The sequence below is a fragment of the Argentina silus genome (genome assembly GCF_951799395.1).
Source record: "Argentina silus genome assembly, chromosome: 1".
NCBI lineage: Eukaryota > Metazoa > Chordata > Actinopteri > Argentiniformes > Argentinidae > Argentina > Argentina silus.
In genome coordinates, this window is record NC_139655.1 from 9,276,099 (window position 1) to 9,299,236 (window position 23,138).

General features: G+C 42.6%; 1 protein-coding gene across 2 annotated transcripts in view; it reads left to right on the forward strand.

The window, feature by feature from the left end:
* Window positions 1–3,057: 3,057 nt before the first annotated feature.
* Window positions 3,058–23,138, forward strand: part of LOC310813695 (cadherin-6-like) — a gene marked incomplete at its 5' end in the record, with an annotated part of 26,949 nt that continues 6,868 nt past the window's right edge. The window contains 4 exons of one of the 2 annotated variants that reach the window (XM_083682780.1): window positions 3,058–3,294; window positions 18,866–19,160; window positions 21,217–21,336; window positions 22,501–22,668. In XM_083682780.1, the coding sequence (XP_083538906.1) occupies window positions 3,058–3,294; window positions 18,866–19,160; window positions 21,217–21,336; window positions 22,501–22,668 (820 nt within the window). The remainder of the gene's footprint in view (window positions 3,295–18,865; window positions 19,161–21,216; window positions 21,337–22,500; window positions 22,669–23,138) is intronic. The other variant, XM_083682781.1, reaches the window with a different exon arrangement.

Sequence of the window (23,138 nt, forward strand, 5' to 3'; positions counted from 1 at the left end):
TGTCTACTGTCTCTCTCTCAATGTCTCTCTCACACTCGTCACATTGTTTCTTGGTCTGTCTCTCTCTTGCTCTTGCTCGATCTCCCTCCAATTTTGCAAGCAGGTCAAAGCACTTAATTCACGTCAGAGACATTTCCAATATTCCCTTATGTCCTGTGAGGGAAGCAGAGCTGCCATACAGAAGACCAGACTGCATTTCTCTCTATCTGAACGCATGTGATAGTGACGATACTGCTATTCCCTAGTGTGTCTGCTGATAACCCACCGCCTGAACCCCAACAATGGCACACTGCCGGCCTGGATTTGGCCCAGCAAGGAATAATGAGTACAAAAGAAGAATACATGCCCTTCTTCTTTTTTCCCCTGTCCCCTTCTTGCTCCATTTTCGTCCCATGTTTGCCAACTATACCTTCATGGACCATTCAGAGAGAGAGAGAAAGAGAGAGAGTGTGTGTGCTCTGTGCCATCATTGCCGGGGCCCCCTTTGTGTGGTTTGCAAACAGCCATTTTACTCAGTATCTTTACATTGATCTTAAGGTAATAAACTCAGGTTGACATTGCCCAGGGTCTCCATTGACAGGCTGCTGGGTCTGATAACAAAGTGTGCTGAAGCAGATCGTTTAAAAAGATACAATGTGCGGCTGCACACAGAGCCTAGTAGTCCATTAGATGTTGATTCAGTTGCTTAATTCAGATATAGTGCACTGCACACAGTAGGCTTATACTGGTGGACCATGGGCCAGATCCAGGTCACCTATCAATTTAAACTGGCCCTTTGATCAACTTTGAACACTAATAAACATCTGCAAAAAAATCCCAGCAAAAATCTGATATTTGTTGCCAAAATGAGATTAATTTCCTCCAATAGGAGAAGCATTTTTTTCCCTGTTGTCCCACCCAATGAATGCTGTCAATCAATATCACCAAGATACCAGTTTACAGCCAATGTCTTCGACATTGAATTTTGCAACGCTGCTAGACTGATCTGAGGCTGGCACTTCAGTATGTGGGCTGTGCAAAGTTTTGGACTGAGTATGTCAATGGTTCTCCTCATACCTCTCAGGCAAACAGTTCTCTGTTGGAAAGCATGTCTCTTCCTCAGCCCAAATGAACTTTGGTGTGCCACAAGGCTCCATTTTAGGCCCAATTATATTCTCATTATACATGCTTCCATTAGACCAGAATATCCATAAATACAATATTTCCTTTCATTGTTATGTGGACGACACCCAGTTATATCTTCCCATTAAACCCCATGATTCGTCCAGTCCTCTTAATGAGTGCTTGAAAGATATTAGATGTTGGATGTCCCAGAACGTTTTACAATTGAATGACAGTAAATCTGTCCCTCCATGGTAGCAATACAGGACAGTCTTGGCTGTCTGTCTGTCAACGTGAAATCTTCAGCTCAAAACCTAGGGGGTAATTTTTTATGCTGACCTCAATTTGAGAAACAAATCAAAACAGTTGTACAGTCATGTTTTTATCAGTTGAGAAACATTTCCAAAATACAGCCTTTCTTGTAATTTGCTGATCTAGATAAAGTCATCCATGCAGTCATCTCATCTCATCTCATCAGTCAACTCTTTCTATTCTTCCCTCAGTAAAAAGTCCCTCTCACGGTTACAGAATGGTCCAAAATACAGCAGCTAGACATTTAACCAGAGCTAGGAAAAGAGACCATATCACCCAAATGTTAGCCTCCCTACTGGTTACCTGTTAGTTTTAGAATTGATTTTAAGATTTCACTGATCACTTTTAAGGCTTGGCTGGGTCTGGCACCAGACTATATTTCTGACATTTGAATCCCCTACGAGCCTCAGCACAGCGCAAGGTCCTCAGGCAGGGCCCTTCTGGCCGTTCCGGAGTCCAGACTGAAGACAAATGGTGACCGTGCCTTTGCCATTAGGGCCCCTAGACTCTGGGTAGCAAGATCGGTATTTTCCTTTAAATCTCTTCTTAAAGCTCTTTTTTTTTATTGATGCTGCCCTTATTCTTTTGAATGTGTTGTGAGTATTTTCTACTTATATTTTTGTTTGTATTTGCATATTTGTTTTATCTGCACATTGTGAAGCACTTTGTAACACCATTTTAAAAAGGTGCTATAGAAATACAGTTTATTAGTAGTAGTATTATTATATTTATAATGGAGAGCAATTCACGTTTTCTTCTGACTATGTTTGGATGAATGTACATGTGAATCCAGCTCCTCTTACATGAACGCTATTAAAACTAACACCCGTTCCCTCCCTACAAATGAATACCTTTATCATTGTCTGAGAAATGCCCTGACTTCATATGAACCAAGCTTTTCTGGTTTTGCCCAATCAAAGTAGTGCAATTTCTCTCATTAGAAAGGAACAAGATCACGTAAGTGAGAAATGTGTTATCAAAAGAAAGAAAGAAAAGTATGGACTTATATAGGCCTATAATAAGCACTTACATTTAAAATAATTGTTTGTATTAATTAAAGGTAATTTATATTAATATGCTGGTGTTTGTATGTTGTTTTACAAGTGTATACAGTTATTGGGAAGGATAATTGCATCCATGTGGAAAATGGCCCCCCTGCAACTAACATTTTGAAAATCTGGCCCCTTTAAGAATATAGTTGAATTGTCATGCGGTACATAAGGGTTACAGTTGTATAAACATCCATCTCTGTCCTTTATCACAATAACAAACATGTTGACTGTCAATCAAACCTCTCAAGTAGGCCCCCGTCCAGATGGAAAGAGGGGTAGAGAAAAATAGAAATAGCAAGAGAGAGAGCTAGATTATATTCACTGTTCTTATTTGTATTGAGAAAGAGAGAGAGAGAGAGAGAGAGGGAGAGAAAGGTGTAGTAAAGTATTAAAGGTAGTAGTAGAGTGATGATGTCCTCCCAGTATTGACATCCTAACTATGTGTTCCAGGTGGTGTCTGAAGCTCCATGCCAATGGAAGACTGAGGATCCATGCTGCAGACTATGAAGAGCCATCTAATGCTCTGACCTAAAACCACTCAACAGCAACCACTAAGGGAAGAGAGAACACAGACATCTTGGGGTTGTAGGCCATGGATAGAAGGAAAACGTGCCTCCTGCTGATGCTCTGGGCCTGGGCCTTCCTCTGCTCCTCTGGGGACAACATTAGGACTCTCAGAAGAACTACAGGGGGGCGACGAGGGTCTGCAGGCATGACGGGACACGATGCCAATGGGGTGCTGCTGAGACGCTCCAAACGAGGCTGGATGTGGAACCAGTTCTTTCTGCTGGAGGAATACACGGGGACCGATAATCAGTATGTTGGAAAGGTATTGTACTGCATACTTTTGCTCTCCCTTCTCTTTTTCAACCATTTGTTTATTTTTAGAGAGCCTGATGTAGAGGAAAATGTAAATCAGTCAAAGCACTTGTTTCCAACAGTCTCATAACACAATGTAAATATTTCTCAGTCAGCCCATATTGAGTCTATGGGTGGTTTTATACTCACGTTATTAATGTAATTCAGAACCATCCCATTTAATAATTGTACAGGTCATGATAATTTTTTTATGATTTGCCTTCCAATTTCAAGGTCATCTAATTATGAAATGCTCAAGCATCAGTAGAACAATGATATTGGTAAATGTCCTCCATTTACCCTTCTTCAGGCTGAGTTTGCAGTTTACTGTCCGCTATGTTTTGTGCTTACTGTCAGCTATGTTGCTGCTTGGCGGATGTCCACTCCACTAATATCAAAGCATCCGAAGGAGGTTGTGGTGTCCTATAGCAAATGTATGTCTTCTTCTTAGGGTATTATTTGTTCAACAAAATGAAAACACAATGTCGACCCAGATAACATTGGGAGAGTACAACAGAGAATATCAAATAACCCATGCTTTACATGCAGGGTAGTGGAAGTCAAGATATCACTCTGTTTTCCAACGTTCTGTAATTGAGGAGATTGTGAAGCATCCTGGCCAAGGTCAGGATGACTGAGGAGGAAGAAAGGCTTTTTTGTGCAGATGGTTGAATGGGACTGGTGCTTTGCATTCCTGTGGTGCGTCCACAGAGGATAGAGTCATCCACCCAAATGAGATTCCGTAACATGCGTCCTCCCCGAGCGAAGCTTGACTTTCAGCCTCGGTCTAAAAGGATTACAACGCTCGTCAATGCAAAGAGGAGAAGAACAAATATGAGAAAAGAGAACAAAAAGAGAGAAAGACAAAGGGAAAAAAATGAAAGATCAAAAGTCACGACTGAGCATAATCAAATCACTTAATCTTCTGGGAGTGTTGATTGATGTGGTGTTCATCCTTTTAGTGTATACAAGGACTAAAAGAGAGCACAGTATGGATTATCAGAGCATGGTTAGCACTCACTCAAAGCAACCCTTTGAGCTGAGGGTCACAGCCTAAGAGCCTCTCTCTAGACGATACCATTAAGGCATCAGCGATGGAGCACTGCACTTAATCACGGCTCTACAAGCAATTGTGTTATTTCACAAGTACATGCAGCTGGGCCGTTTTTCCATTGTGAGCTCCCAAGCCAGTTGTCTCATAAATTGCAATTACTGTTTGTTAATTGCTTGATAAAGTAGTCGTGATGAATGAAGCCCAAAAGTGAGGGGTTGTTGAGAAAAACAACCATCTGCATCTGTATCTTCAGGTGGTGGCCCTTATCCCACATTGCACTGTGAAAATGCAGAGCTTTTGTCATTGTGGATGACACTATTACAACAGGCGAACACAGCAGAGAACAATAACAGTTTTGTTAGTGTAGAAAGGATGAATTGAAAGTAACACAATGGCAGGTTATTATAAACAAGGGGTTTGCTCTTGACACACAGTTAAAAATAGAATGATGAAACTGCAGTTGAATTACAACACCCCATCTCCAGTTATTAGGTGAACTCAATCTCCCCAGTTACTTTTACGATGGCTTTATCGAGTTGTGAAGTGCTAACAAATGAAATTGCAATTTTTCCTGAACAAGGGAAACAAAAGGAAGAGAGAGGAGATGCATTAGAGGGAGGAAAGGAAACGAGGGAGAAGTTGACTCTCCAAGCGCTGGTTGGCTGCTATCTTGGTGTATTGGCCGGTGATTTTCCTGGAGGATGGGAATCGTACACTGACTCTCATTAGCAGGCGAGCGGCATAGACGCCTCGGAGGGCCTCCGCTGCCACTGGGGGATGAGTTTGTTTGTTTATTTCATTATTTTTCACTTTACCAAAGGGCACATTTCCACTGAAAATGGTTAATGGCCTGTGGTTGAGGAGTGTTTGTGCTGCACTATCATATCTCATGAAGTATTTACAGCCCTAGATAGGCCCCAGTGGTTGAGGGCCTGGTGGGTAGGCTCCTCAGCTTTTCTCTAGCAAGCAAACAGTGTTTTCTCACTCACTGCTTTACCCTCCAGTAATGGGCTAAAATCAGGGAAAAGGGAAAAGCAAATGAACAGAGACATAATGCGCTCCCTAGTCTCTGTGACTCAGAGGCTGAAACATACAGCAACTGTGAGGAGTGCCCAAGCCTCAAGGAGGGGGGGGGGGCTTTCGTTTTCTTTTCATGCTCCCCATTACCAGCTGCTCACCTTGGCAGAGAGGCTAGGAGTCTGCAATATGGCACAAGGCTCTCTGTATCTATGCCATGGCAGCTCTGCGGCCTCCGGCGGTGACCTGGAGCACACATTTGCTGTGTTTGTTGATTAGGCGATAAGCCCTCGCTTGTGTAAGGGGGGACTTCAATTATGTTCCTCTCCTCTGTGGCCTGAGCGGTGGAAGGGGTGTGATGAGGTCATGCAGTGGCAAAGCTGGCAAACAGCTGTCTGAAAAACATTACTTGGATAAGGAGATGTCTGAATGAGATGTGTCAATATCACCAAGAAACCTGTCCCAAAAAACTGCTGTCATTCATGACACCTCTCGCTGCTACCTCTCAGTCTAACCATATTTCTCTTATCACTATAACCTATTGCTATTACACTCTTGAATTCAGTCAACCAAGTTATATTCAAATTAGGGCAAACGTGAATATTAGAGTGCAAATTGAATGCCAAAACTATGGAAATATTATAATTAAAAGATAAGATGCTTGAAATTATCTGTGGAATGAAAGACAAAAAGCACACTAACACAGTCACAACAGAGTATAGTATAATATTTGATGACCTTCAAGTCTCTAATGCTTAGATGGCTTATCTCATATTCACGTAGCAGCAAACATGAGATGCTGTATTTCTCTCAACAGGCTAATGCTACCATCTGGCCATAGAAGTCAACCAGACTCTTGAGGGCAAACTGTACCACAGTCCTAAAAGGCTAACCGAATAATTGCCCTCAGGGTCTTTCCTAAAACCTTTTTCCAGAGCCATACATACCCCCTAAATCTATGAAACTGAAATGGCAGGCAAAACTGTTATACCATAACATTTGGTACTGCCCTTGACATTCATTTCATTTCATATTTTTATTTTTTTCATTTTTATTTTTCATTATTGATTGATTGAGATTGTTGAGTTGGTAAAAAAAATTATTGACGTGTCATGACCTTTCATTGTTTTAAGATCCTATGTGCTGATCTGAGTCAGTGTCTGAGTCAGTGCCTCCACAAAAGACCAAATGTCTGCCTACACTAGTAGCTTTAGCTCATGCACCTCTGTTTCATTATGATTTGGCATCACAGAGGAAAGTGGAGAAAAGGCTAGGGATCGACGTTCGGAGGGTTCCTGGTGGTCATACTGAATGTTTATGTGACTTTTCTCTCCCCCCGGTGACGGTTTAATTGTATTTTCGATAAAAATTGATCAGGGGCCATTGTGGATGCACGCTGGGCTGCCAGATTGATTTCCGGGAGAGGTTTTTTCCTAATTTGAGTAGCAGGGCAGCCGTAAATTCCCTTCACCGTCGAGGTGGGCAACTGGTGGAGACAGGTTCACAAACCTGAGTGCAGTAAGTACTGGTGTTCGATACACTGAGCCGGTGTGTAATATCCTTCAGGGAGTGAACCCCTAAACAGAAGCAGATCACTTTGTGTCCATAGAAATGAAAATTCACAGTATATGTCGCACTGTCTATCTTATATCACAAACAAACTGAGATGACTCAACGGTTATAAGCTGTGTAGTGTAGTGCTAGGCAGGGAGAGGCACACACACACAATTGTAAAGGGGCTCTTGCAGCTGAAACAGTGGACGGATAATTATGTTGAAGAACATTATTTTCAGTGTATTGACTGTCTCTTCAGGTACATGAGCAACAGCACTACAAACACTGATAATATATTCTCCCAGCTTGGTTAGTCAGGGGGAAAACACCTACAATAATTTATATCCGTGTTCAGTATTAAAGCAGACAAATGTGACAGTGTTAAAGATGCTAATCCCAAAAGCCATTTTGTTTCCACGGCTTTGTCCTCTTACAATACAATTAATTAGTAAAGCTTCCCAGCAGCACCTGGAATGAAAAGCCTTTTAATACAGTATGTGATGCAGTGCTCTTCGACTTAACTGGCTCCATTGCACAATATGCCCCGTCTGTCCAGCAACAGAGCCTAGCAAAGTACACATAGTACAACCCCTATTCTCACCTAGCCATACCTCCAAGTCACTTTGTTCTCACGCCTCCTTTGGAGGTCTGGATAATTTTAGATTAGCCTATCTGTCTTGGATTGAACTAGACGGAGTTATGGGAGAATGTGTTGCAATTTCATTGGAAGTTACATTCCAATAACCCTCCCCCCACATGCCGAATGGTTGCTTGTTGTTATGTGCATTGGGTAGGAATATTTTGCAGAGAGTTGTTGCCTATGGGCAATTCCACCGTAACAGAATGATGCTGGGACAGAATTTGTCACTTTCAAATGTGCGCCAAACAATAACCTTTGATAGCAAAGTTTAACAAAACATACAACTCTATGCACATGTACTACTTCTAACAATTCTAACTGAATGGAATTTTAATAAATTAAAAAAACACATTTACTTTAACTGTAAGTCACTGTGCAGATTCAAACTTTGGTAACGGAATTACTGGTTTTCTATGTATCCAAGCTTCCACAAAACTCTCTTAAACTCTTAAATATTTGCTCCAAATTAAGATTTAAATAGTCTGCAGAAGGAGTGGGGTGTTAGCTATCATATGATATACTGAGTTTGAATGTACACTCACTGGCCACTTTATTAGGTACACCTTGCTAGTACTGGGTTGGGCCCCCTTTTGTAGCCCATCTGCTTCAAGGTTCGACGTGTTGTGCGTTCAGAGATGGTCTTCTGCATACCTTGGTTGTAACGAGTGGTTATTTGAGTTACTGTTGCCTTTCTATCATCTCGAACCAGTCTGGCCATTCTCCTCTGACCTCTGGCATCAACAAGGCATTTTCGCCCAGAGAACTGCCGCTCACTGGATATTTTCTCTTTTTCGGACCATTCTTTGTAAACCCTAGAGATGGTTGTGCGTGAAAATGCCAGTAGATCAGCAGTTTCTGAAATACTCAGACCAGCCCGTCTGGCACCAACAACCATGCCACGTTCAAAGTCACTTAAATCACCTTTCTTCCCCATTCTGATGCTCGGTTTGAATTTCCACAGGTCGTCTTGACCATGTCTACATGCCAAAATGCATTGAGTTGCTGATTAGATATTTGCGTTACCGAGCAGTTGAACAGGTGTACCTAATAAAGTGGCCGGTGAGTGTATATCTTTTGGTTGTTGAGCTAAAGTGAGTGAAGTGGATTTACATACTGTAGAGTAACATAATGATGGTAACAGAATGACTGCATGGGTCCCCTACAGAAATGTAATTTTAATGCGGCAGGCAGAAAATATCTCCTATAGTGCTCCTTAGTGCAACGTGGTTGTAGTAGTCTGTTGCTAAAGGAGTTTCTCTGCTTTGCCACAGTGTCATGTAGGGGATGGGAGGGATTGTCCATGATAGCCAGGAGTTTGGTCCTCATCCTCCTATTAGCCACCTCCTCCACAGTGTCCAGGGTGACACCGAGGACAGAACCAGCTTTCCTAATAAGCTTGTTCAGCCTCTTGGTGTCACCTTCCTTGATGCTGCCCCCCCAGCACTGCGCTGGCCACCACTGACTGGTAGAACATGTTCAGCAGAGTCCTGCACACGCCAAAGGACCTAAAGCCGGCTCTGGCCCCTCTTGTACAAGACATCTGTGTTACCAGTCCAGTCCAGTTTATTGTCCAGGTGCACCCCAGGTACTTGTAGCTCTGGACCACCTCCACGTCCTCTCCCTGGATGGAAACAGGAGACAGGGGGACCCTAGTCCTCCTAAAGTCCACCACCATCTCCTTTGTCTTGCTGATATTGAGTAGCAGGTGATTCTGCTCACACCACTCAAAAAAACTGTCCACCAGTCCTCTGTAGTCGGTCTCCTGGCCTCCACTGACACATCCCACGATAGCAGAATTGTCCGAGAACTTCTGCAGATGGCAAGTATCTGTGTTGTGCCTGAAGTCCGAGGTATAGAGGGTGAAGAGGAAGGGAGTCAGAACTGTCCCCTGGGAGCTGCTCACCACCCAGTCTGACACACATCCCTACAGCCGTACAAACTGTGGCCTGTTGGTCAGGTAGTTTGTAATCCAGGAAACAATGGGGGAGTCCACCTGCATCCTCAGCAGCTTATCCACAAGTAGTAAGGGCTGTATGGTGTTAAATGCACTGCAGGTCAAAGAACATGACCCTCACAGTGCTGCCAGCCTAAATGGGAGTGAGCTCTGTGTAGCAGGTAGATGATGGCATCATCCACACCAATGTCTGCCTGGTAGGCAAACTGCAGGTGGTCCAAGGATGTCTTCACCAGGGGCCTCATATGTGCTAGCACCAGTCTTTCCATGGTCTTCATGATGTGGGATGTCAAGGCTATCGGTCTATAGTCATTCAGAACACTGGGGTTCATTTTCATTAAGCTGTTCTTCATGCAGAAAAAGCATGCCATATCAGGGTAGAGAGAGAGAGCAACAGTAAAGAGAGCACTGTGATGTCTCTCTGTCATAGGGGATGCTGATCTTTTCTGGATTTGGAAATGGTAAGCAGTGGGAAGACATATAGGTCACAGGCTTTGACTTTACAGACCTAATGACTTTCAGTTTGATCACAAAATGAAAATGGCACACATGGTTGCACTAAAAGAAATGGGAAAATTAGGACAAAATATTATAATATGCAAGCGCACGGTGTCCGCTTGCCTTAAGTGTTTATTAACAGTAGAAACATGTTTTAACAGCTTTGAAATATGTTTATAACTCCCAAAAAAGCACCTCATAATCTACAATTATCACTATCATTTAACATGATTAACATTTTAACTTAGTCCCACATTTTGAAAGTTAAAATCAAATGAAATACATGAAATAAATAAGTATATAAATAGATAAGCAAGATGTACAAAGTCTACCCCCTCTTACAAATCCCGCCTGGGTTGGCGATTGCCATTGCAATCGGCGCTGGTGACACAGTACGTTTGAGTTTGATCATCGTCAGATTTCATCGTTACATTGAGAATGAAATTGTCCTGCAGTGGGCCAAGGCGAACCGATGTTACAGCCTTATTCTAAAATGGATTAAATAAAAAAAAATCTCTCATCAATCTACACACAATACCCCATAATGACAAAGCCAAAACAGGTTTTTAGAAATGTTTGCTAATTTATTAAAAATAAAAAACTGAAATATCACATCTCCATGAGTATTCAGAACCTTTACTCAGTACTTTATTGAAGCACCTTTGGCAGCGATTACAGCCTCAAGTCTTCTTGGGTATGACGCTACAAGCTTGGCACACCAGTATTTGGGGAGTTTCTCACATTCTTCTCTGCAGATTCTCTCAAACTCTGTCATATTGGATGGGGAGCGTCGGTGCACAGCTATTTTCAGGTCTCTCCAGACATGTTTGATCGGGTTCAAACTGGGGCTCTGGCTGGACCACTCAAGGACATTCAGAGACTTGTCCCGAAGCCACTCCTGCGTTGTCTTGGCTGTGTGCCTAGGATTGTTGTCCTATTGGAAGGTGAACCTTCGCCCCAGTTTGAACTTGTGAGCGCTCTGGAGCAGGTTTTCATCAAAGATCTCTCTTTGCTCTGTTCATCTTTCCCTTGATCCTAACTAGTCTCACAGTCCCTGCCGCTGAAAAACATCCCCACAGATGCTGCCACCACCATGCTTCACCGTAGGGATGGTATTGGCCAGGTTATGAGCGGTGCCTGGTTTCCTCCAGATGTAACGCTTGGCATTCAGGCCAAAGAGTTCAATCTTGGTTTCATCAGACCAGAGAATCTTGTTTCTCATAGTCTGAGCGTCCTTTAGCTGCCTTTTGGCAAACTCCAAACGGGCTGTCATGTGCTTTTTACTGAGGAGTGGCTTCCGTCTGGCCACTCTACCATAAAGGCCTGATTGGTGGAGTGCTGCATAGATGGTTGTCCTTCTAGAAGGATCTCCCATCTCCACAGAGGAATTCTGGAGCTCTGTCAGAGTGACCATTGGGTTCTTGGTCACCTCCCTGACGATGGCTCTTCTCCCCCTATTGCCGGGCAGCCAGCTCGAGGAAGAGTCTTGGTGGTTCCAAGCTTCTTCCATTTAAGAATAATGGAGGCTACTGTGTTCTTGGGGACCTTCAATACTACAGAATTTTTTTGTACCCTTCCCCAGATCTGTGCCTCAACACAATCCTGTCTCGGAGGTCTACGGACAATTCCTTTAACCTCATGGCCTGGTTTTTGCTCTGATATCCACTGTCAACTGTGGGACCTTATATAGACAGGTGTGTACTATTCCAAATCATGTCCAATCAATTCACAGGTGGACTCCAATCAAGTCATAGAAACATCTCAAGGATGATCAATGGAAACAGGATGCACCTGAGCTCAATTTCGAGTGTCATAGCAAAGGGTCTGAATACTTATGTAAATGTGATGTTTCAGTTTTTTATTTTTAATAAATTAGCAAACATTTCTAAAAACCTGTTTTCATGTTGTCAATATGGGGTATTGTGTGTAGATTGATGAGGAAAAAAATGAATTGAATCCATTTTAGAATAAGGCTGTAACAACAAAATGTGGAAAAAGTGAAGGGGTCTGAATACTTTCCGAACACATTGTATTTGTCTTGGCCTGGTTATTATGTGTGCATGTTTGTTTTCTTTGCATGGACAATTTAAACTCTGGTGCTACGCATTTATTTTGGCTGACATCCTTTTTCCTTATTTAGTCTCCTGCCACCATGTACTAGTATAACATTGTTCTCCTGCTAAATGTCCTCTGATTAAGAAAGTCTGTTTGGTCCCGCTTAGCAGCTTGATATCCGTTTTTTTTTTCTTTTTTTGCGAGTTTGGCATGTGTTTTATTTAAAATATATATAATTTTATTTGTCTTTAATCAGTCAATTGTTTTTATTTGTGGTTTGTCTGTTATGTGTCGGATTCAAACAAGATCATCGGTAATTTTGCTCCATTTTCATTCTCTCCTCTACTCTTCACTCTTACCTATTTTTTTAATTCATTTTCTGTTTCACCTTTTACGCTTCCTTTTTTTCCCTTCATGATCAATGGCTAATCCAACTGTAAACCTAGGTGGGGCAATAGGCCAACTTCCATTAGACTTGTTTCATGGAATGTCCAAGGGTTGAATGGTCCAATTAATGTTAGTTTTTTTCCCACCTAAAGGGCCTTAACAAACATCTGTGAGTGAATGATCATACTAGATTACGATAACCTTGGGTGGGTCAGATTTTCCATTCAAGTTTTAACAGTAAAGCCAGAGGCACAGCCATATTGATTAACAAACAAATTCAGTTCTTGCAGGCTCAGACTATATCTGATCCTGGAGGTGCTATACTGTAGTGAGAGACACTCTTTTTCAAACTTCGGTTGTGCTGATTATCCAACTTCACTTTTTTCCAACCTTTATACCCATCACATTATCTTTGAGGGGGATCTTAACTGTGTCATTGACCCAAAGCTTGATCGCTCTCATCCCAAATCACTCACCATCGGCAATGTCTAGGGCTCTTGCTGCATTTGTGAACCAAGTAGGTTGTGTTGTCACCACACATTTTGGAATTGGTAGTCACCCCCCAAAACTAAAATCAATTCACATTGGAGATTTGACACAGGTTTGTTGTCAAACAAGGAATTCTGTGATTTCAGATCTACTAATATAGAAATGCTAATTGGGACTAACAAATCTGAGACACCTTCCCCATCCCTCCTATGGGAAACTTTAAAGCAGTGTTCCGGGCATTGATTATTTCTTACAAGACTCGTATGGTCAAGGAGAGGAAACGAAAACAACAACAACTGGTTGATTCAATTCTTGGAATAGATTGCTAATGCTAGATTGATAATACTTGTCTATGGGTAAACCTGAATATATGTTGAGAAGGACTGAAGGATATTCATATCGGGACAAAGCCGATACCTCCACCTCTTAGCATATCAACTTAAGCATCAATCGGCGTCTCGCTTTATACCTCAGGTGTATGATTTCTCTCACTCTCTTACCACTAATCCCTCAGTTATATATACTGCCTTCGCCTCTTTTTATTATAATCTTAATACATTCTAATCTTTATAAATCTGAAAGATAAATCTGATAGCCCTATACATGGCTTGACAATGGAAAATGTTTTTGATAGTTTGACTATACCGACTGTGGATGCAGACCTGAGTGGGGAATTAGATAGACCTCTGCGCCTAGATGAGATAACCAGCAGCCTCAAACTGATGCAAAGTGGCAAGCCCCAGGGCCAGATGGCTTCCCAGTAGATTTTTACAATACATTTTTAGTCCAACTTACAATTTATAATTAGATATGTTCAATGACTCCATGGAACAAGGGTATTTCCCGCCAACTTTAACCAAAGCCTCCATCTCACTTTTACTCAAGAAGGATAAAGATCTCATGGAATGTGGCAGTTACAGGCCCATCTCCTTGTTGAATGCAGATGTTAAACTTCTTGCCAACGTGCCGTCTGGACCGGTGCCTACCTAAGATAGTATCTGAGGATCAAACATGTGTTATCAGGGGACATCAATTGTCTTCTAATGTACGCTGACTACTGAACATTATTCTTTCCCCTTAGACCTCACAGGCTCCTGAAATGGTGGTCTCCCTAGATGTTGAGAAGGCCTGTGATCGGGTGGAGTGGAATTATTTATTTATTATTTATTATTATTTATTTACTTAAATTACTTCATTTAAGAAAATGTGGTTTTGGGTCAAAGTTCACTTCCTGGATCCGTCTTCTCCACTCTGCCCCCAAACAAATTCTCAGCACTCTCACTATTTCCCTCTCACCAGAGGCACTCGTCAGGGGTGCCCAATCTTGGCTCTACTTTTTGCATTAGCGATAGGACCCCTCTCCATAGCTCTTAAGTCTTGCCCTTTATATACTGGTATTTGCAGGGCAGCTCTAGAAGACTGTGTGTCACTTTAGGCAGATGATCTTTTGCTCTACGTCTCGAACCCAATTAACTGTGCTGGTGACATTTTGCACATTCTGAACACCTTTGGGTCATATTCAGGTTATAATTAGAATATTCTTAAAAGTGAAGGCTTTCCTATTAACATGGGAGCTAAACAAATCCTTCAGGAATCCTGCCATTCCGTTTTGTCTCCCACTAGCTTTCGTTATTTAGGTGTAAACATTTCACATACACTTCCACCACTTCACAAGAATAACTTTACAAATTGGTCACTAAAATTAAAGCAGACCTGCAACGCTGGGACAGTTTACATCTATTAAGATGTTTTACCCAGGTTTTTGTTTCTCTTTCAATTTTCCTACCTAAATCTTTTTTCAATGTGTTGGATAAGATGATTTCAGCATTTATTTGGGGAGGCAAGACTGTACGGAAGGTAATTCTACAGAAACGCTAACAGGGCGTTGGGATAGCGCTACCTAACTTCTTGTTTTACTACTGAGCAGCCAATATTCCGAAGGTTAACCATTAGTGTAATTCCCCGAATATTAATTGGTGTATGATGGAGGCCCACTCTTGCCACACCTCATCCATTCTCGCCCTGATCTTTGCCCCTTTATCCTTTTGTCCCTAGATACATTGACAACCCCATAGTACTGTCTACTCCTAGGATATGGAGGCAATTTAGACAACACTTTAAACTCACTGCCCCTCCCTACAGAACCCCATTCGCAACAATCATATATTTTTGCCTTCTACCCTTGATTCTACATTTGCTCTGTGGAAGGAAAGGGGTCTTGTCCACTTTTCTGATTTGCTTTTAGATGAGATCTTTGCCAATTTTGATGACCTAGTTGCTAAGTTTAATCTACCTCAACCTAGTTTATTCAGATATTTTCAAGTTTGCAATTTTGTTCGTTTGCACTTCCCATCCTTCCCTCAGTCACCGCCAAACTCCATGTTAGAGGAGATCATCTTATTCCCACAGATTCATGAACTTACCTCAATTTAATATAATATCATGCTATCCTCTGATACGTCCCCTCTTACAAAGATTTTTTTTTTTATTATTGGGAATGGGAATTAGAGCTGGAATGGCCGATGAATGGTGGGAGGAGGTGCTCGCTAGAGTTAACTCCACTTCCTCATGTACGCATTTGAGCCTCATTCAGTTCAAATGCGCAGTTCAAGTTCTGCATAGGATTCACTTTTCCATAGCCAAACTTAGTAAACTGTTTCAAGACACAAATGACAGGTGCTATTTTTCTCCTGCTGACCATACTCATACAGTTAGGTCCATATATATTTGGACTCTGACACAATTTTTGTTATTTTAGCTGTTTACCAAAACTTAATCAAGTTACAGTTATATAATGAATATGGGCTTAAAGTGCAGACTCTCGGCTTTAATTTGAAGGTATTCACATCCAAATTGGAGGAAGGGTTTAGGAATTATAGCTCTTTAATATGTAGCCCCCTTTTTTTCAAGGGACCAAAGGTAATTGGACAATTGACTCAAAAGCAGTTTCATGGACAGGTGTGGGGTATTCCTTTGTTATTTCTTTATCAAAAATGTGTTCCTAAGTCAGTTTTTTGCCCCTTTTTTGTTTGTTTCACTGCTGTGAATAATGTGTTGTTTAATTGTCATAGGAGTGATCACAATCAAAATAATTGTAAAAAAAAAAAAAAAAAGTAGCTAGTAGCAATAGTGTGCGTTGCTAGGTAACAACATTTTTGGCGAAAACACTGGCAGTTCCTGCTGGAGCTGTTAGGGGGGGACTTTGTATCAGCCCCATGTTTTGTCCAGGGTGTGCTCTAGCTTTATTTGTATTTTTCCCCTCGACTTTCAAGAGGGGGGCACTGTACAAGCAAGTAGAAAGGAGAAAACAATTGTTTAGAGAGAGAGATTTGTTCATGCACGTGGACATTGCTGAATGGCCATTACATACACACTATTGTTGTAGTTGAATCTCAGGTGCAGGAATGAGCAAACAGTGGGTATAATCAATAGGTTTATTACAATTGCAATATGCTCTACATTAATATGCTCTACATTACCTGGGGCTGGTATCACAGGCCTGGTGAGCGCTGGTCCAGGGGAAGTGGAAGGAGCACTTGGAGTGTCTGTAATGAAGAGGTACTAAAAAAGGTCAGGTATGATTGTGGAATTCCCTTTTTCAGCTAATTGCACACAATAGATCATATCAGGAACTTATTGAATAAATGATGTCACCTAAGGTACCTGGCCAAACAGAAGCAAATTTGCGAGGACATGAGGGGGGAGGGGGAGAACCTGCAGGTTGTGGTTGGCTGGTCTGTTGAGGGAATGTTTAGGGAAGTAATTGTAATTAAATGGCATGCAATTAGACTAGCTATTACAAATTATCAACATTTTACCAGCTGCCTTTTCTTTTTTAGTCCTGGCAAGTGGGCATTGATTTCAAATGTGGAGGTTGGCAGTCTTGTAGATGGTAGCAGATGCAGGAGGAGCCGGTGTTGCTGGTGGAAGTGAAGGGAGCCTTGTGTGTGGGTGGCCCGTGGTGTGGAAGCAATGGACTGAGGGACTGGTGGTGTCATTTACAGACATTGTGGCGGTGGTGGTTGCAAAGTTGGTGGTAGCAGAGGTGCCCTCCTCTTCCTCTTCCTCTGTCAGTGGTGGTTCCAAGACGAGAGATGAAGGCTCTTCTCTCTTTTTCTTCAGCATGCTGGAGCCACTTAGCAGCCGTCTGCTCCTTGAGCGCCACTGTTCTCCTCAACTTATCCTCTCTCTCCTGATGGAACTGGTGATGGTCTTCCTTGGTGAGGATCCTGGCTTTGATAGGGAGACTGTGAGTGGTCTTGTGCTGGTAGGTCTGACAGGCCAGGATCTCTGCCAGTCAAGGGTCTGCTGTCACCAGGGGATAAACCACAGAGGAAGGTGGAGGTGGAGGGATGGGGATGGTGACCCCAGTGGAATTGTGGTGGTGGTCATCATCATCATCACGGTAATCATCATCATCATCCCCATCTTCATCAGAGGAGGAGGTGGCAGAGGTTCCTGGCCTGGAGGGTCCCGCAGTCTCCTCCAGAGCAGCAGCGGGACCCAGAGGTGACCTTGACGGCAAGAAGTTTGTTGATGGCTGCTGGATTGTAGGGGAAGATGCCACACTTCCTGAATGCCTACACCATATGCCCCCCTGTCTTGCAAACCTTGTTTGCAGAAAACTTGCAAAAAAACAGTTTTTGCCACTACAAATGAATGCTGAAACTGACAAAGGTTGCTGGCAGCTGCATCACACCCTGCTTTTAATGGTGCAAAGAAGTCCACGTCAAGGGAAGACATGGGTGCAATGCAGTCACAGGAGCACGACACCCTCCCTCCTTGCCATGTCGATCAACTCCAGGTCGAGGTGGGATTTGTGTCTCTCAAAAATGAAGAGCAGGGGGCATTCCTTCACCATATATTTCAGAAAGAGGTCCTGGAACCACCACTGGAAGGTATCCACGTATCCAGAGCGGCTCTTGGAGAAGAGGGTGTTCACTGGTCCTCTGGTCACTGGTGTGTAAACTGGTGTCTGTGGAGGGACGTCCTCTTCAGCTGCATTCAGGCACACCAGCACGGTGTTGTGTTTCCTAGTGCCAGGTGCCTGAAAGTAGGGATGCCTGCACCTCTTTTCCACCAGCACCTTGCTCCTTTTGTCCATGTGAAACCCCTGACTTGTCGCAATTGTTAATCTGCCAAGGCTTCTCAACCTATGCTCATCCAGTGTCTCCTTCAGTAGCACAAAGTAGTCCCTCACTGTATCTTCATGGCCACACATGGCTCTGGTCCTCTCCAAGTGATCCGGCTTCCTCAAGCTCCCCCCTTAGATTCAAGTTCATGGATGTTCCGCCACCAGTTGCGGGAGAGGCACATGCTGTTGGGGTCCCTCCTTTTCCTGATGGCAGTGCCAAAGGCCAGGAAACAGGTCTTGGTCAGGGGGAACCCATGGCTGGTGTTGTAAAGGCAGTAGTTGACCAGTGATGTCTCTTCTGCATCTGTAAAAAGGTGCCCTGGTCCACTAAGGCAGCCATGAGTCACCCGGCCTTTGACTCTATCCATGAGCATTGACCTGGGCACACTGAAGGTCTTCACTGCCTGCCTCACACTCATGCCCTCCCTGCAGGCTGCCAGTGTACTGACCATGTCCTCCTCCCTCCATGTCTTGTATTTCCCTATTTCTAAGATTTTTTTTTGCATTACATTACATAATACTATAATTCAATGTGTAGTTCATAATTTGTTCCTGTTAACTACTGCATTCGTTAATGTTGATTCATGTAGCCTTTACAGAAAATTGCTACCGATGTTTCTTTGTTTTGCCCAAGACTGGTCAAATCATTGAAATGCGCATATTAATCTGAGATACTTAAATCATATGTATTGAGGTCATGGGTATTGAGTGCTGCTGTGATTTAATTGTAACGTTGTCCCCTGTGCTCTTGTGCTTGTAGCTCCACTCCGATGGCGACCGAGGCGACGGTAGTGTGAGGTACGTTCTCACTGGGGAGGGAGCGGGGAGCTTGTTTAAGATTGATGAGAACTCTGGGGACATCCACGCCACCAAAAGGCTGGACAGGGAGGAGAAAGCCTTCTACGTGCTGCGTGCCAAGGCCGTCAATAAGATCACCAATGTGTCGCTGGAGGGCGATTCCGAGTTTATCATCAAGATCCACGACATCAACGACAATGAGCCCAAGTTCACCAAAGACGTCTACTGGGCACGCGTACCTGAGATGTCTGACGTCAGTACGTATGAAACATGGACCCCTCATACTTCTACCAAACACACAAACTTTGGCACCAGTTAACTAATTGCTGTAGACTACACTATGTGTACTGTTAAAGCTTTGTGATCCCCCTCCTTTTTGAGTTTATAAACTGAGATGTGGGTCTTTGCCAACATAACTACTGTACCACTTTGAAATTCTGTGTTTACATCCCCTAAAACTCATGACAAGGAGAGACATGCAGTGTCTTGGGTTTTGGGGGCAGTTGCCACAGAATTCAAAGTTGCTACCTTTGCCAAGACCCACTGCTCAGTTTACAAATAGAAATGCTAGGGGTTAACTGTGGGCGGATAATCGCATGATGACCTTGATTATTTTAAATTGTGTGCAGATAAATTGTACATCGCTATCAAAGACAGTGAAAGGAGGACTCCATGCAGTGTTGATATTCCATACTTGTATCTACTGTGGATAGCAGGATTAGAGGGCTTATGGGTGCAACAGGATAGAGATGTTACAAAAGCCCATCTTGGTGGATCAATGAGGCTTTATCAATCATAATAATGAATCTGACTAAATACGAGGAGAGATTGACTAATTAAATGAGAACAATTATAGGCTATGCACTATTTTATTGCTGTAAAACAAACTAGGTGAATCATTCAGATGATTATAGAATACTTGAGATAATCCTTTGAGTACACTATTTAATTACTGCACATTCAACATTGGAACTGTGTGAAATTGTCTATTTCTGTCTAGTGTGCAGATTTGAAGAAAGAAAGTTGGCTTTTTTAATATAGCAGCAAACTATCCTCCAGGTACTGCAGGTAATTAAATTCAGCGTCTTTTATCATGCAGTTCAGCTCTAAATCATGGATCAGGAAAAAATACTCTTTACAATACCCGGACAAGCAGCGCACAACAACCTCATCATCATGTCAAGAACATTTTTGAGTACTTTGTTCTGTCCTAATGTTTGGGAGTGTGTACAGTAACACTGGTCACATAGCACAGGCAGGTGACAGACTTGTCACCCTGTTCAGGAACCCAAAGAGAAAGGCTTGCATTTATCTACTGCAGCAGGGTGCCAATGGCAACCAGTAAGGTGTGATGTCACTGCTTTGCAGATCATGTACCTGTATTAAGGCCTTTAAGCACCGTCCCTTTAAATGTGACCTGGACCTGCCTTAAGTGCAAAATGCTTTGTACTGTGCCTCCCATTGTTAAATAGTCCCTAGTCTAAGACATTCCTTCTTCAGAGACAAGCTGTATCATCAACGCTATTTGCTTTAACCAATTAAACTGAAAAGGCTGAAAATAAAAATAACAATGAAACAATGTGTAAACGTGATCCTTCTGAAGCCTGTCATCTCAGAAAAGCCTATTTGAATCTAATTCCCTACTTAAGAGTATAACTGCTCAAGGTTGAGTGAACTCTCTCAGGAATCCTCTCCAAACTGTCACTTGTTTCAGAGAATACAATGGCAGCTAACAAAGGTCTCTATTCCTGAACACCAGGGGGTCCTATTCTTTATTCACCCTGTTGTACAACAAAAAACATAATCCTTCATCATCAAAAACATGGTGGAGTTGATAGAAAATGGGATCACTCGTTTCACTTATGTAGACCTTCATTGACACTGAATTAGAGATGTTTCATGTGGTTATTATTCCAATCAATTGCACAATTGTATATTTAAACCCATTGCCATTAAATATTTCTACTCAATTAATTTTCTTAGGCATGTAATGAGGCAACAAGTGAGAGGGTAACACTTGGCTAACAGTTTTTCTTTGTTTGTTTCTGCCTCTGATAAAGAAAATGGATCACAGTGATTGATATCAGCTTGTAGGATTATAAGAAACTCTAGATCCCTGGATAGGCTTCTTGGGGATTGCAAGGAGTCAGCACTGGTACTGCTACCAAGCTTGTGTGGTATGCGTAAAAACATACCAAGACTATACCCAGGTAGATCATATATAATAGAAATGATCTAGCTTGTCCATTACTGTAATCAAACAGATGTCTCTTCTCTTACCCTCTGGTTCTGTGTCCTATGTCTCCTCCCCAGACACCACTGTGATTCAGGTGACAGCCAATGACGCTGATGATGCCACGTATGGTAACAGTGCACGGGTGGTTTACAGCATCGTGCAGGGCCAACCCTACTTCTCAGTGGAGCCTCATACAGGTCAGTGTCTAAGCCCTCCAGCACCCCTGTCCCCACCACATCCTCTACCCTCCTATCAGCAGAGAGATGTGCCAGAGGCAGTGGTTTTAACCAATGGTGAACAATCCAGCCGTCACCAGTTTAAATCAATTGTAATGAAAGTGCTTTGGAACATCTCCCGCATGTGTCTTTTGCTTAAACAAAAGGGAAAAGGCAACAATAAAGCCATTTGCAGATTAGCGCATGGCTTAACAGTAATGTGGTTTATCCCAGATGTGGCATGTAAGCTGATACAAAGACAAGTCTGTGTGTGTGTGTGTGTGTGTGTGTGTGTGTGTGTGTGTGTGTGTGTGTGTGTGTGTGTGTGTGTGTGATTTGTGAAAGAGAAAAAGAAAGATAAGAAAGAGATAGAATGATGGGAAGAAGGAGAGATCGGGATTATGTATTCATAGCCTCATGTTGGGGTCTCTGGCGAGCTCACCCCACTCCTCCCCCACAGCACTGCTTGAATGGCCGCCGTGTTTGCTGGAGAGTTGCTGTCCTTCAGTGAGATTGTGCTTTGTTAAGAGAAAACATTGCATCTTCCCTGTGCCTCGCTCCTGCCACATCCTGTGTGATAAAAGAGCAGGATGAGGGGGTTTTAACATCCCACGTTTCACCGCTGTAGCTCAGATCTGGGCTTGAGTGATGTGCCACATCAGCCTCTCTCACATCCCTATTGTTTGATATTCAATGAATCTCCTATATGGATAAAGAGATTGGAACTGTTGAACTCTGTTGATGCAATTTATTTTGTGTGTCTTTTTCTCATTTTTTTACTGTAAGAGAGAGACTATACTGACTTTGATGCTTCAAATACAAACCTGTAATTGAAGACAAAAGCCATGGTAGTCTCTGACAGAAGATGTAACATACTATTTTTAATATGCAGTCAACTACAGCTTCAGTGAACCGCTCTCCTGACTCCAAACTAGAGATCAAACATGTCAAAGTATACAAAGTATGCAACTGAACTGCATATGAGAGACTCATCTCATGTTTGTGTCTTTGGTCAAAAGAAGAGCAGATTATTTACACTTTGATCATGATGAAATTATGAAATTAAAAGTGATACTTACTTTCCTAAAAAAAAATATGGGTACATTTTCATACATTTAAAAATACACATTTACAAAATTTCCTCAGGCATAATCAGGACGGCTCTGCCAAACATGAACCGGGAGAACAGGGAGAACTACCAGGTTGTGATCCAGGCTAAGGACATGGCGGGGCAGATGGGTGGGCTGTCAGGGACCACCACAGTCAGCATTACCCTCGAAGATGTGAATGACAACCCCCCACGCTTCTCCAAGAGTGAGTATAATACCATGTTACACGCACACATGCATGCACACACACACACACACACACACACACACACACACACTCAAAATGAACTTGTGCCAAGCAGGCAGCCTCCATCTGGTGTCAATTTCAAAATGAATTTGGATTATTGCAGTGTGCGGGTATTGTGCGGCTGAAGCCCTCTCTTGAAGGCAGAGAATAATTAAATGTTGAGCCATATGACAGAGCGAAGGGTCCTGCAAAGTGCATCAGATCAGCCCTGTAATCCCTATTAAATGAAAAGAGTACACTCTGTTAGTTTTATCTCTCGCACCCTTTCTCTCTCTCTTTGTATCACTTACTAAGTCTATCGCTCCCTTTCTCTATCTCCATAACCAATGTTCTCTATAGACTCTATGTGGCTCGTCTACTGTTCTTTGCGTCTCGTTTTTCTACCCTCACTTACCCTCTCCCTCAGTTTGTTTCTTTTGCCATTTATC